Genomic DNA, 15,394 nt, shown 5'->3' on the forward strand with positions numbered 1-15,394 from the left:
TTGGTTATGCAAAACTGGGGAATTGGTAATTAAGGGATTATCTATCTTTTAAAACAACAAAAATTCTGGTGTTGACTGTCCCTTTAAGGTATTTTTAAAGGTGTATGTTACATTTTTTTTTTATATTGTGCAACGTATTTGAATGTGCTATTCTTGTTTACATTGTACGTTTAAGGCAATTAGCCCTTTGTTTTTAAAAGTGTAATGCCCTTTTGTTATCTAAGAAACCATAAAATATTAAAGCATATTTTTCTAAACAATTACAACAAATTTGAAAAAAAATTAAACATAAGAATTTTTTTAAAATACAAAATAAATAACACAGATTAATATAGTTTAATTAATTACTACCTGGTGTATATTTCAGACGCGAGGACTCCAATCCCTGAGGTTGAAAATTAGAAATATTTTGGATAACCTCAGGAAAGTCCAGGACAGTCACTTCCATATTTGGGTATACCTGAACCAACTCATGGGCAAGTGCTCCTGTGCAACCTTTGGAAAATAAATGTCACAAACATTTTTAAATCTCCAAAACAGCAATAAAGTTGTATTATATACATGAGAGAGAGAGAAATATATAAAGGTGAATTAATACAAACTATTTTATTTATTTATCTTTAATAAGAGAAAACATCAATGCCAGTTTTTTTTTTTTAATTGCTTAATTTTTTCCTAATATAATTCTATAATATTTTGGCTTATATAACAATTACAATTAAAAACAACTGTCCATAGTAATAGCTATGATCACATAAATACACAAAGTACTTAAAATAAATAAATACTTAGGCTGCCTATATTGCTAATCATTGCTGATATCATAAAAACAAACATAATTTATGCTTAGCTAATAAATTATTTTCTTTCTTGGCAGTGAGAGTCCACAACATTATTCATTATCTATGATAAATATTTCACCTGGCCACCAGGAGGAGACAAAGACACCCCAAACAAAGCAATAAATATCCCTCCCACTTTTTCCTTCCTACCCTCTCAGTAGTTCAAGCCGAAGATAAGGAAAGTAGAGTGATACAAGGGGTACAGTGGTGCCACAAGACTGCCGCCCCTAAAGAATTTCAGGGCGGGTTCGTGAACTCTCACTGCCAAGAAAGAAAACAATTTATCAGGTAGGCATAAATTATGTTTTTTTCTAATGGCAGTGTCCACAAATTCATTCATTACCTAGCTGTGAAGAAATAAGCACCAACCACTTGAAAAACCTTTCTGACAAAGGATGCCTCAGAAGGGGCAAAAACATCAAATTTGTAAAAATGTTGTGAAAGTATGTAATGAGGATAACGTAGCAGCCTTGCATATCTGTTCCACTGAAACCTCATTCTTGAAGGCCGAAGAAGAATACACTGCATGGGTAGAGTATGCTGTAATCCGAGATGGAGGCTGCTGGCCCGCTTCAACATACACCATGCAAATTAAACTTCTGAGCCAGAAGAATAAGGTAACCGCAGTGGCCTTCTGACCCTTGCGCTTACAAGAATGCAGGATGAATAAGGAAGATCACAACTAACAAAGTAATTGTAAAAGATATACAACTATGAATAGGTAGCTCCAATCTGTGTGTTAAATATTCAGACTAAGCCCTATGAGGTAGTCAATACTATTGAAAAAAATATATTTAATCACAGTCATACATACTCTAAACTTTATTTAACGAATATATAAAAAATGAAACCACACATACAATAGCTTAAGCTAAATTTAAAAACACATCAACCTAGGTTGTAATATAATTTTCCTTATAGATAAAGGAGGTATAGATATTAACTTATCCAGCAGTATAGAAAAAAATATATATAGGCTAAGCCCTTACAATCCGAGGGCTAATTAACGTTTACATTTTAATGTTATAAATATACCGCTGGACATATAAGTATAAACCACTATTGTTAGAGCAACATAGGTGAGCAGTTAAAAAGGGAAAGACTAGGCTTATCGCAGAGGACCCCTCTGGGATAAGCCTAGTCTTTCCCTTTTTAAACTCCATGGAGTTTGAATTTAGTTCTTAAGGTTCTTCAAGGGGTTGCAGAGAAATTAGATTTGGGTAAAGGAAGGGTCCCTGAATGAGAAAGTCCTTCCTCAATGGAATCTTCCAAGGTGGCAGGGATAACATGGCCACCAGATCGGCATACCAAATCATGCCTTCTCCTGTTCGAGCAATAACCTGGGGAAGAAGCGCAAACGGGGGAAATAGATATGCTAGGCTGAAGGACCAAGGAACGGCCAAGGCATCTATCAGCTCGGCCTGGGGGTCCTAGACCTGGACCTGTAACTCGGAAGCTTCGCATTCTGATGAGATGCCACAAGATACAACTCCGGCAGACTCTATTTGAGAATCAGGTTGGAGAATACTTCCGGATGGAGTTCCCACTCTCCTGGATGAAAGGTTTGCCTGTTCAGAAAATCTGCCTACCAGTTCTACCCCTGGGATTTGGATTGCCGACAGATGGCAAGAAAGGGCCTCCGCCCACTGGATTATCGTGGCTACCTCAGTCATCGCTAAGGAACTCCTTGTTCCTCCCTGATGATGGATGTAAGCCACCGTCGTTATGTTGTCCTACTGGAATCTAATTAACTGGGCCGAAGCCAACTGAGGCCAGGCCTGAAGCGTATTGAAGATTGCCCTCAGCTCTTCTTTTCTAACACCTCACTTTACCTCTTCCTATCACTAACGTAGGCAAAGAGAATGACTGGAGTGGGAGGGAAGGGAGGAGCTATATATACAGCTCTGTTGTGGTGCTGTTTGCCTCCTCCTGCTGACCAGAATGCGTAATCCCACAAGTAAGAATGAAATCCGTGGACTCGTGTCTTTAAAAAGAAAAGCAGATAATTCTACGAGCAGAAGAGAGCGCTAACAAAAACAAAACTTTCCAAGATAATAGTTTAATATCAATAGAATGCATAGGCTCAAATTGACACCTAGATTTACAGTTCTGCGTTAGCCTTAAAAAGCAGTGTTAAGGGTTCCTAACACTGCTTTTTAACGCCCGCTGGTATTAAGAGTTTGGCAGGTACAGGTGTACCGCTCACTTTTTTTCCCGCGACCCGAGGCTACCGCAAATCCCCTTACGTCAATTGCGTATCCTATCTTTTTAATGGGATTTGCCTAACACCGGTATTACGAGTCTTGGAGAAAGTGAGCGGTACAGCCTCTACCTCCAAGACTCCTACCGCATAAAAAAGTCAGTAGTTAAGAGTTTTATGGGCTAACGTCGGAACATAAAGCTCTTAACTACAGTGCTACAAAGTACACTAACACCCATAAACTACCTATGAACCCCTAAACCGAGGCCCCCCCCACATCGCAAACCCTTTAATAAAATTATTTAACCCATAATCTGCCGACCAGACACCGCCGCCACCTACATTATAGCTATGAACCCCTAATCTGCTGTCCCTAACATCGCCGACACCTATATTATATTTATTAACCCCTAATCTGCCCCCCGCCAACGTCTCCGCCACCTACCTACACTTATTAACCCCTAATCTGCCGACCGGACATCGCTGCCACTATAATAAATTTATTAACCCCTAAACCGCCGCACTCCCGCCTCGCAAACACTATAATAAATTTTATTAACCCCTAATCTGCCCTCCCTAACATTGCCGCCACCTACCTACAATTATTAACCCCTAATCTGCCGCCCCCAACGTCGCCGCTACTATAATAAAGTTATTAACCCCTAAACCCCCCTAACTTAAATATAATTTAAATAAAACGAAATAAATTTACTATAATTAAATAAATTAATCCTATTTAAAACTAAATACTTACCTATAAAATAAACCCTAATATAGCTACAATATAACTAATAATTACATTGTAGCTATTTTAGGATTTATATTTATTTTACAGGCAACTTTGTATTTATTTTAACTAGGTACAATAGCTATAAAATAGTTAATAACTATTTAATAGCTACCTAGTTAAAATAATTACAAAATTACCTGTAAAATAAATCCTAACCTAAGTTAGAAATACACCTAACACTAGACTATCAATAAATTAATTAAATAACCTACAATTATCTAAACTAAAATACAATTAAATAAACTAAACTATAGTACAAAAACTAAAAAAAGTTATTAACTATTTAATAGCTATTGTACCTAGTTAAAATAAATACAGTTGCCTGTAAAATAAATATAAATCCTAAAATAGCTACAATGTAACTATTAGTTATATTGTAGCTATATTAGGGTTTATTTTATAGGTAAGTATTTAGTTTTAAATAGGATTAATTTATTGAATTATAGTAAATTTATTTTGTTTTATTTAAATTATATTTAAGTTAGGGGGGTGTTAGGGTTAGACTTAGGTTAAGGGGTTAATAACTTTATTATAGTAGCGGCGACATTAGGGGCGGCAGATTAGGGGTTAATAATTGTAGGTAGGTGGCGGCGATGTTAGGGAGGGCAGATTAGGGGTTAATAAAATGTATTATAGTGTTTGCGAGGTGGGAGTGCAGCGGTTTAGGGGTTAATATATTTATTATAGTGGCGGCGAGGTCCGGTCGGCAGATTAGGGGTTAATAAGTGTAGGTAGGTGGCGGCGACGCTGGGGGGGACAGATTAGGGGTTAATAAATATAATATAGGTGTCGGCGATGTTAGGGACAGCAGATTAGGGGTTCATAGCTATAATGTAGGTTGCGGCAGTGTCCGGAGCGGCAGATTAGGGGTTAATAATATAATGTAGGTGTCAGCAATAGCTGGGCGGCAGATTAGGGGTTAATAAGTGTAAGATTAGGGGTGTTTAGACTCGGGGTTCATGTTAGGGTGTTAGGAGTAGACTTAGAAACTGTTTCCCCATAGGAAACAATGGGGCTGCGTTAGGAGCTGAACGCTGCTTTTTTGCAGGTGTTAGGTTTTTTTCAGCCAGCTCAGCCCCATTGTTTCCTATGGGGAAATCGTGCACGAGCACGTTTTTCCAGCTTACCGCTACCGTAAGCAACGCTGGTATTGAAGGTTGAAGTGGAGCTAAATTTTGCTCAACGCTCACTTTTCTGAGGCTAACGCAGCCATTCAGTAATACCAGCATTGTTTAAAAGGAGCGCTGGAAAAAAAAGGCTCGTTAGCACCGCAAGTCTTTACCGACAAAACTCCAAATCTAGCCGTGAGTTTGTTGAAGAACTCTAGTAACAAGATTAAGGCTCCATGGAGGAGCAACAGGTTTGAAAACAGGTCTAATGCTGGCAATAGCCTGAACAAAAGACAGAACATCTGGCAACTGAGTCAACTTTTTACGTAACAAAACCATCCTGCTGCAACCATCTCCGTAACATTTCCAAGATTCAACCTTTCCTGTGCGCTAACACCACAAAGCAAGTAATCCACTCCCTTGTTATTTCCCGACTTGACTACTGCAATAACCTACTTACTGGCCTTCCTCTTTCACGCCTCTCCCCCCTTCAATCCATCCTAAATGCTTCTGCCAGGCTGATCCACCTTTTCCGTTGCTCTTTTTTCTGCTGCACCTCTCTGCGAGTCCCTTCATTGGCTCCCCATACACAGCAGAATTACATTCAAAATTCTCACCCTTGTATACAAAGCACTCACCAACAACACTCCCCTCTACCTTTCCTCTCTAATCAACAAGTATACTCCAGCCTGCCCACTAAGATCCAACAATGACCTGCTCCTTGCATCTGCAACTATCACCTCCTCTCATGCTAAACTGCAGGACTTCTGTCGTGCAACACCTACCCCTCTGGAACACTCTTCCCCCGTGCTGTAAGGCTTTGCCCTAATCTTTCTTCCTTTAAATGCTCTCTGAAGACTTTTCTGTTCAGAGAAGCCTACCACCCAACTCAATAATATTTCTCTTACCTAACAACATTTCCCTCCTCTAACTCTGTATTAACATCTTTCTCAATCTTGCAGTCCTCACCTACTGTTTCTCAATCCCCTACCCTTCTAGATTGTAAGTTCCAACGGGAATAGGGCCCTCAATTCCTCCTGTATGTGTTTGTAAATTTTGTTCTGTGTACTTGAAGTTTTATATTGTTTTATTTAAATGAACTGTATCCATGGACAGCACTGCGGAATATGATGGCGCTTCATAAATAAAGTATAATAATAATAATGTGGGACCTAAGAGAACTAGCCGACAGGCCCTTCTCCAAAACTTCCTGAAGTAACTGCAGAATCTGCATTGTCTTCATCCTGTGCCAAGGTATACCCCGGTCTGCGCATCAAGATAGATAAGCTCTCCAGTCCTTCTGGTAAATATGCCTGGTTACAGGTTTTCTGGTCTGCACCAAAGTATCAATCACTGTATCAGAGAATCCTGTTAGACAGAACTAAACGTTCCATGCAGTCAGCCTCAGATAATCTAGATTGGGATAGAAGTAAGGACCTTGTCGAAGAATGTCCGGCCGGTGAGGCAGTCTCCATGGAGGAGCAGATGCCATTCTCACTAGAGCTGTAAACCAGGTTCTGCATGGCCACGCTGGAGCAACCAGGATTGCAGAAATTCTCTCCTGCTTGATCCAAGCTATAACTCGGGGAAGGAGAACAACTGGATGGAAAAGATATACAAGACTGAAGTTCCACGGTACTGCTAATGCATCTACTAACTCCACACGAGGATCCCTCGATCTCGATCTGTACCTTAGTAGCTTGGTGTTAAGACGGGAGGCCATCAGATATATTTTTTGAAACCCCCACCTGCGGGTGATCTCGCAAAACACCTCCTGGTATAGAGACCATTCTCCAGAGTGTAGCGTCTCTCTGCTTAGAAATACTGCTTCTCAATTGTCCACTCCTGGAATGTAGATGGCTGAAATCTGACACTGATATGTCTCTGACCACTGAAGTATATGAGAGACCTCCATCACCAGAGAACTGTGAGTTCCACCCTGGTGATTGACATAGGCCTCCATAGTGATCATGTCTGACTGGAATATAATAAAACAGACAGAAAGCAACTGGGGCCACAACTGCAGGGAGTTGAGGATGGCCGTCAGTTCTAGGATATTGATTGGAAGCTTTGCTTCCTCTGGGCACCAGGTCCCCTGAGTTCTGAGATGACCCCATACAGGCCCCAACCTGTCAAACTTGCAGCTGTTGTTAAGATCTCCCAGGATGGAAGCACTCATTCCCTGAAGGACAGGTTCCTAGGACAGCCACCAAGAGAGAGACTCTCTTGTCACTGTGTCTAGGCAGATCACCTGGGACAGGTCTGAGTGATTTCCATTCCATTGACCTAGCATACACAACTGTAGTGGTCTCAGATGAAATCGAGAAAACAGAATAGCATCCGAAGCTGCCACCATGAGACCTACTACCTCCAAACATTGAGCCAAGGAGGGGCGAGGAGTAGACAGAAAAAAATGTTCATACTGAAAGTCTATGATGATGATTCCTAGAAAGGGCTTGTGCTTGGAATGAGAGAACTCTTTTCCACATTCACCTTCCAGCCATGTGTCTGAAGGTACAAAAGCAGTCTCTCCGTGTGAGAGCTTGCTAAATGTAAAGATGGAGCCTGAACAAATATTGTTACAGAAGCATTAGTTATTTTGTTGTGAAGAGCTTATTTCCCAGCAGCAATGCCTGAACCAGCAAGCCAGCGCCTAAGAAGGGCTCCAAGAAAACCGTAACAAGTATCATTTCATAAAGAGTTAACTCTTTTTTTTCAGCTTTTAGAAACTATTGCCTAAATACACATTTGCTGGCCTCAGCTCTAAGTTTAGGGATAACCAATCCCATTGTCTAATCACCTCTGGAGCCAGACTGCTAATTGATAAGATGAACTTGTAAACTTGTTATCTTAAGTACTGTAATCCTATTGTGGCCTGTCAAAGGACAGTGCTCTCTATCTAAATGTGTGATGGGGGATTTTGTGCTTCCCCCCCTCTCCCCCTGGGAGTGCCCTGTGTGCATGTAACCTTAATAAAAAGCAGGCTGGGCATCCCAGTCCTGAGTTCTTGTTTGACCCTCAATCGCAGCGTTGACTCGTTTTTGTGGGCAGAAGGGTATCCTAGCTGTACTGCAGCTAAGGGAGATTATTCTATATTTGCGAGACTCATATAGAATACTATGGAAAGCAGCTTCTCCCCTCTTTAGCAATAGGGATCCAGGCTACTAAGCGGTCCATCTCTCATCGAGACTAAGGGTAACCGTAACATTTGGCGGCAGCGGCGGGATTTTCCTGGATTTCCTAGGAGAGGTACAGAACGGATGGAGAGCGCTTACGAAAAAAATTGAAGCGTACAACCCTAAAGGATTTACTTGAAAGCAGAGAGGGGTACGCCAGCAACCGGCCGAGGAGAGAGCTGATCGCAGAATTGACCGAACTGGATCAGAGCTTCACAATGGCGGAAACACCGACCACGATTAGTGACGAAAAAACCAGGATTGTTCGGGAAAGGCTCTCATTATACGGGCCGAACCCCTCCATGGAATTGGTACAGCAGTTGATGGCGGAGGCGGACAAGCATATACGAGAGACTCGAGCCCACGAACTCAACCTAGCGAACGCACACCGCAATGCTGAAGCCCCGCAGGTAATCATCCCTGTCGAAAATGCTGGGAGGCCCAAGATACCCTATGCGGCATTTCGACCCTTTCTAGAGAGCGAGACAGGGATTGATGAATATTTGGCGGACTTCGAAAGGCAATGTGCCCTGCACCAGATTCCCAACAGAGAGTGGCCCACGATATTGTCTGGGAAACTATCCGGGCGAGCCCTGGAAGCCTTTCGTACTCTGGGTGCTGAGGAAGTGACACAGTATGAGCTAGTTAAGGAGACACTGTTGCGACGGTACGCTGTAACTCCGGACACGTATCGCTGACAGTTTTGGGGCACGGAAAAGAAGCCTAACGATACCCATATGGAATGGGCGCACCGAATGGAGGGATATGTGGGGCCGCTTCACGAGGCAGACCCTGTATATGCTGCCTCAGATAACCGCCACCACCATCGGCAGAGGGTATGGCTCGAGGGGCGATCTACCGAGGGATTGCGAGACACAGGGGCTACTATCACGCTGGTACAGAGTCATTTGGTGTCAGAGCACAAGCGATCCGGACAGACTGTGGCCGTTAGAGTGGCGGGGGGGATGTGTACAAAATTCCAACAGCTAAAGTGCACCTTGATTGGGGAGCGGGAAAGGGGGCTGTGAACGTCGGCCTAATGGATAATTTACCTGCCGAAGTACTACTGGGCAACTATTTGGGCCCCATGACTTCTGCCTATGCTCCAGTATGCAACAACGAGGCGGACCCAGTGACTACACGGGCCCAAGCCCGGACGGAGCGAGAGCTCTCACCAGTGCGGGAGACACAGGTAAGACCTACCCCGACCTTGCCTGACAGGTTAGGCCCCATACCCTGGGACACCCCAGATGCTTTCGAGGCAGAGTCTAAGACTGACCCGACCTTACAAAAGTACCGGGAACGAGCAGAGACCGGAGGGGGCGGGGCAGATAACGAAACATTCTTATGGGAAAAAGGGAAACTATACCGCTGGACAGAGAAAAGGGGACAGCGTAGGCGACAGCTGGTAGTGCCCCACAAATACCGTCAAGAAATCCTCAAAATAGGCCACGACATCCCCTTAGCAGGCCACCTAGCCGTAACCCGTACCCTACACCGCATTACTCACATGTTCTTTTGGCCAGGGGTGCACGCTGACGTTAGAACTTACTGTAACACCTGCGATGTGTGTCAACGAGTAGGAAGGCGAGGCGATCACCCTAAAGCCCAGCTAGTAAATATGCCCATTGTAGAGGAACCCTTCAGCCGGGTTGCTATTGACCTAGTGGGACCACTGGCTACCCCTAGTCCCTCCGGTAAGCGCTACATTCTTACCGTAGTGGACTACGCTACCAGGTACCCAGAGGCTGTCGCCCTATCCAACATACAAGCAGATACGGTAGCGAATGCACTAGTACAGGTGTTCTCCCGGGTAGGATTTCCAAAAGAAATCCTATCTGACTGAGGCACCCAATTTACGGCTGAATTAACCCAACAACTCTGGCAGGTTTGCAAAATTAAGTCCCTCCTGAGCTCCCCATACCACCCCCAGACGAACGGGCTGTGTGAGAGGTTCAATGGGACCCTCAAGCAAATGCTCAAGACGTTCACTCAGGAATACCGAGACTGGGAACGCTTCCTGCCGCACCTCCTATTTGCTTATCGGGAGGTGCCCCAGGAAACGACAGGGTTCTCTCCCTTCGAGTTGCTCTACGGAAGAAAGGTACGGGGACCCCTAAACCTGATCCGGGAGCACTGGGAGGGAGAGATGGAGGCTGACGGTGTCCCCATTGTGCCATACGTGCTGGAACTCAGGGACCGAATGGAGCAATTAGCCAAATCCGTGCGGGCTAATCTCCAGTTGGCCCAGAGAAGACAAAGTATGGTACGATCGGGGGGCCCGAAAGAGAATCTTCACCATAGGACAAAAGGTGTTAGTACTTAAGCCGGTGAAGACAGACAAATTGCAGGCGTCCTGGCAGGGTCCCTACCAGATCGTAGAGAAAAGGGGAGACACCACTTATGTGATAGCTAGCTGCCATGACAACAATCTTAGAAAGACATTCCATGTAAACATGCTCAAGGAATATTTTGAGCGACCAGAGAACGTGACGGCCGTATGTTGTTCCCCTCAGGAAGACCCCGACAGTTTACCCATTCCAGACCTATTAGAAAAGAGTCTCCCCACAGGTATAGTGGCGCAGGTTCAGATAGGGGACCGACTTAGCCCCACTGAAAGGGAGCAGCTTAACCAACTCCTCCAGTCCAAACACCTCACCTTCTCCCCGAAGCCAGGGTACACTACTTTAACCACCCACCAGGTAGATACTCCGGGACAAGCTCCCTTGCGCCAGGCTCCGTACCGAATCCCCGAAGCAGTTAGGACAGGAATGAAGAAGGAGATCGATGAGATGCTCCAGCTCAGGGTAATTGAGCCCTCCGATAGTCCATGGGCCTCCCCAGTTGTCTTGGTGCCCAAGAAAGATGGGACCACCCGGTTCTGCGTAGACTATCGGAGGCTCAATGAAAATACCGTGACGGACGCTTACCCTATGCCCAGGGTAGACGAGCTACTCGATCGTATAGCCAGGGGAAATTACCTGACCACTATTGACCTCTGCAAAGGTTACTGGCAGATTCCCCTGGCCCCGGAGGCTATCCCCAAGTCGGCATTCGTCACCCCATTCGGCTTATATCAGTTTAGGGTAATGCCGTTTGGGATGAAGAATGCCCCAGCTACATTCCAGCGCTTGGTGGATAGGCTCCTGGATGGCTTCCAGAGTTTTGCTTGCGCCTACCTGGACGACATAGCGATCCACAGTGAGTCCTGGGAGGACCACTTAGCTCATGTGGGAATGGTTCTGGATCAGATCCAGGCTGCTGGCCTGACTCTGAAGCCAGAAAAATGCCACTTTGGGATGGCCGAGGTACAGTACCTGGGTCACCGGGTGGGGTGTGGAAAGCAGCGACCAGAGCCGGCCAAAATAGAAGCTGTCGCCAATTGGCCCACCCCCATCACTAAGACTCAGGTCCTAGCCTTCCTGGGCACGGCAGGGTACTATAGACGGTTTGTACCAGACTACAGCACACTTGCCAAACCCCTGACTGACTTGACCAAGAAGAACTTACCTCGACAGGTCCTGTGGTCTCCCCACTGTGAAACGGCTTTCCAGGCTCTCAAAAATGCTCTAATTAACGCTCCTGTCTTGGCGGCCCCAGCCCTTAACAAACGTTTTATCGTCCATACAGATGCTTCCATGTTCGGGCTGGGAGCTGTCCTCAGCCAAGTAGGCGAAGATGGAGGGGAGCATCCAGTTGCCTACATCAGCCGGAAGCTCCTGCCCCGCGAAGTCAGCTATGCAGCGGTCGAAAAGGAGTGTTTGGCTTTGGTGTGGGCATTAAAGAAATTGACTCCCTATTTATATGGTCAGGAGTTCACTCTGGTCACCGACCATAACCCGTTGGTGTGGCTGAACAGGGTCTCTGGAGATAACGGCAGGCTATTACGTTGGAGCTTATCGTTGCAACCCTTCAATTTCACCATTACTTACAGACCTGGGAAACAGAATGGCAACGCCGACGGGTTGTCCAGACAAACCGACCTCAGCCCCGCATAACCAGCGGTCTGGACAGCCTTAGTCTGCCCCGAAAAGGGGTCAGACCGTGTCTGCCAGAGTGTTCCACAGAAAGGGAGCACTGTTACAGAAGCATTAGTTATTTTGTTGTGAAGAGCTTATTTCCCAGCAGCAATGCCTGAACCAGCAAGCCAGCGCCTAAGAAGGGCTCCAAGAAAACCGTAACAAGTATCATTTCATAAAGAGTTAACTCTTTTTTTTCAGCTTTTAGAAACTATTGCCTAAATACACATTTGCTGGCCTCAGCTCTAAGTTTAGGGATAACCAATCCCATTGTCTAATCACCTCTGGAGCCAGACTGCTAATTGATAAGATGAACTTGTAAACTTGTTATCTTAAGTACTGTAATCCTATTGTGGCCTGTCAAAGGACAGTGCTCTCTATCTAAATGTGTGATGGGGGATTTTGTGCTCCCCCCCCTCTCCCCCTGGGAGTGCCCTGTGTGCATGTAACCTTAATAAAAAGCAGGCTGGGCATCCCAGTCCTGAGTTCTTGTTTGACCCTCAATCGCAGCGTTGACTCGTTTTTGTGGGCAGAAGGGTATCCTAGCTGTACTGCAGCTAAGGGAGATTATTCTATATTTGCGAGACTCATATAGAATACTATGGAAAGCAGCTTCTCCCCTCTTTAGCAATAGGGATCCAGGCTACTAAGCGGTCCATCTCTCAGCGAGACTAAGGGTAACCGTAACAAATATATTGTCCAATTAAGGAGCAGCAGTTATCCCCTGCAATCTAATTACTGCAAGAAGAGCTCCCAAGACCTTGGTAAAGGATTTGTGGAGCTGATAATGAATTTCCAAGAAGGCAAACAGAAGAAAGAAATTGGTGATGATCCCTGTAAATGGGTATATGAAGGCATGCGTCCTTTAAAACAATGGTATTCATGAACTGTCCCCTCTTGTACTAGAGGAAGGATAGATCCGATAGTCTCCATCTTAAAAGAAGAAACCCTTAAAAATTTGTTTAGATACTGAATCAGGTCTAGAATGGGGCAAAAAGTTCCCTCCTTTTTGGGAAGTATGAATAGATTTGAATATAATTATTTTCCCCTTTCTTACTGGGGAACTGGAATAATAACCACCTATGGATACTAGGTCCTTTACACATTTCAGGAAGGCCCCATCCACCATGAGCACCATACTCCACATTTCCAGATGAACTGGGAACATTTTCTTGAAATTTGGAGGAGGAGAAAATGGAGTCCCAGGTTTCTCTCATTCTGTAGTGATAATATCAGCCATCAGAGAAGGAACGGAGAACATCTCAGGTGTCTTCACTTTGGTTGCAAGACCATATCCAATTTGTGAACCCTTTTTTTCTCAGTAGGTTTGGTTCATGGGCAACTTTGAGCAGATTTATATATACGAGTCGTAATTCGCGGCGAACCTGGTGTTCTATGGCCGCTATATAGATGACCTTATTTTTTTATTCAAAGGGTCTGAAGAGGACATACATAAGTTTATTGATCATCTTAACCACAACAATTTTGGTATATCTTTCACTCAGAATATCCAGCGGCAAGAAGTTGATTTTCTTGACTTAGTACTGAGTAAAACTACTGATGGTAAAGTGGGGTCTAAAACCTTTTTTAAGACTGTTGACTGCAACAGCTTTCTGCACTATGAAAGCAATCACTATAAGAGCTGGAAGCTAAATGTCCCATATGGGCAATTGAGAAGAATAAGGAGGAATTGCTCCCAAATAGAGGACTATGATATCCAAGCAAGGGTTATTGGAGACAGATTCCTAGAAAAGGGCTACCCGGTAGATCTGATAAATCATGAGATCAATAGGGTTAGGGAGGAGGATAGATCAAGTTATTTTAAAATTAATAAAAACAAAAAATCTAAAGATCAAATAGGCTTCAAAGAAATAAATCCCCCGTTATTTATCACTAGATATAATTCAAACCATATGGCAATTAATAAAATTCTTAATAAACACTGGTCTATCCTCACTGATGATTCCACTCTGAGGAATATTATAGGGACCAAACCAAAAGTGGTATATAGAAGAGCACCTACGCTCAAGACCGTTCTAGCACCCAGTAAGATTGTAAGAAACAAATTCCTTGTAAACATCAATGTAGGCTCCAACATCTTTAATGTTGGGCCTTTAATTAAAAAGAATATAGTCTCCAAATGTTATAGGAAACGCTGTGGCATGTGCAGCAATATTTGTCATAGGACTTCTAGTTTTAGATCCTCGAATACGGGTGACATTTTTAAAATTAAGAGTCACATGACATGTGAAACTTCTTTTGTGATACATCTCCTTGACTGTAAATGTGGGGCCCAGTATGTAGGCTGCACCTGCAGAAAGGTAAAAAAAACGATGGGGAGAGCATTCCTCTAACATTAAGAAAAAAGCCAAATCTCACAGCGTCTCCAGACATTGTTTATCTCATCACAAAAAAGATAAGAACCCTATCAAAATGACACCTATTGAAATAATTTCAAAATCTTGTCCCAATGCTCTAATGACCCTTAGGAGAAGAGAGACATTTTGGATTACAAGATTAGGTACTCTCCAACCAGATGGGCTCAATGAGAACCTTGATATGGCAGCATTCTGAATGCCTCTATTAGGCTAGGTCACATTGACACTTTTTCACACCAATATCACATCACACATAGATAGGGGTTGCTGATTGTTTTTGCATTATCCTACACAGTGGTCGTTTAGTATTTTGCCTGTGTAACAATTTTTTTTATTTTCTACTTACATTAGCGGTATAGCACTTTAATATTATTATTACTTATAAGATTACCATGATCAGATGACTTATTTATAGGATACAAGGGTATCTTTATGTTGGACCAATGATTACACATATTTATATATATACACTTTCTGCACGTCATTTAGATATAGCTTTTGGTTATGATTACATTCCACACTTTATTCTTGGCTTATCATTTTTATTATATATTATAAATATCTTGCTAGTACATTTATATTAAATATAGGTACATACTTTTTGCATATATGATATCACAGATAGGGTTTAACATTAGTTAGTCATTGTGTCATTTTTTTCTTTCCCAAAAGGTTTAAACTGTCTTACAATGAAATAATCTTTCTATGGCTTAGGTGCTCTAGAGTTGCATTTTACATTTTATTTAATATGCGGTAGCATGTAAAAGCTTAATTATATATTGGGTTGAGATTCCCTCTTAGTAAATGTATTTATATATTCATGTTGACACATCAAGTATTAATTACTTGTTATAGGTTTGCACATAAGGCGATTACTTAT

At 43.3% G+C, this 15,394-nt stretch overlaps 1 protein-coding gene across 2 annotated transcripts in view; it reads right to left on the reverse strand.

The window, feature by feature from the left end:
* Window positions 1–15,394, reverse strand: part of ASMTL (acetylserotonin O-methyltransferase like) — a 365,075-nt gene that overhangs the window by 34,624 nt on the left and 315,057 nt on the right. For both annotated transcript variants that reach the window (XM_053706428.1, XM_053706427.1), the window contains exon 12: window positions 352–495. In XM_053706428.1, the coding sequence (XP_053562403.1) occupies window positions 352–495 (144 nt within the window). The remainder of the gene's footprint in view (window positions 1–351; window positions 496–15,394) is intronic.

Source organism: Bombina bombina, chromosome 3, assembly GCF_027579735.1.
Source record: "Bombina bombina isolate aBomBom1 chromosome 3, aBomBom1.pri, whole genome shotgun sequence".
Lineage (NCBI taxonomy): Eukaryota > Metazoa > Chordata > Amphibia > Anura > Bombinatoridae > Bombina > Bombina bombina.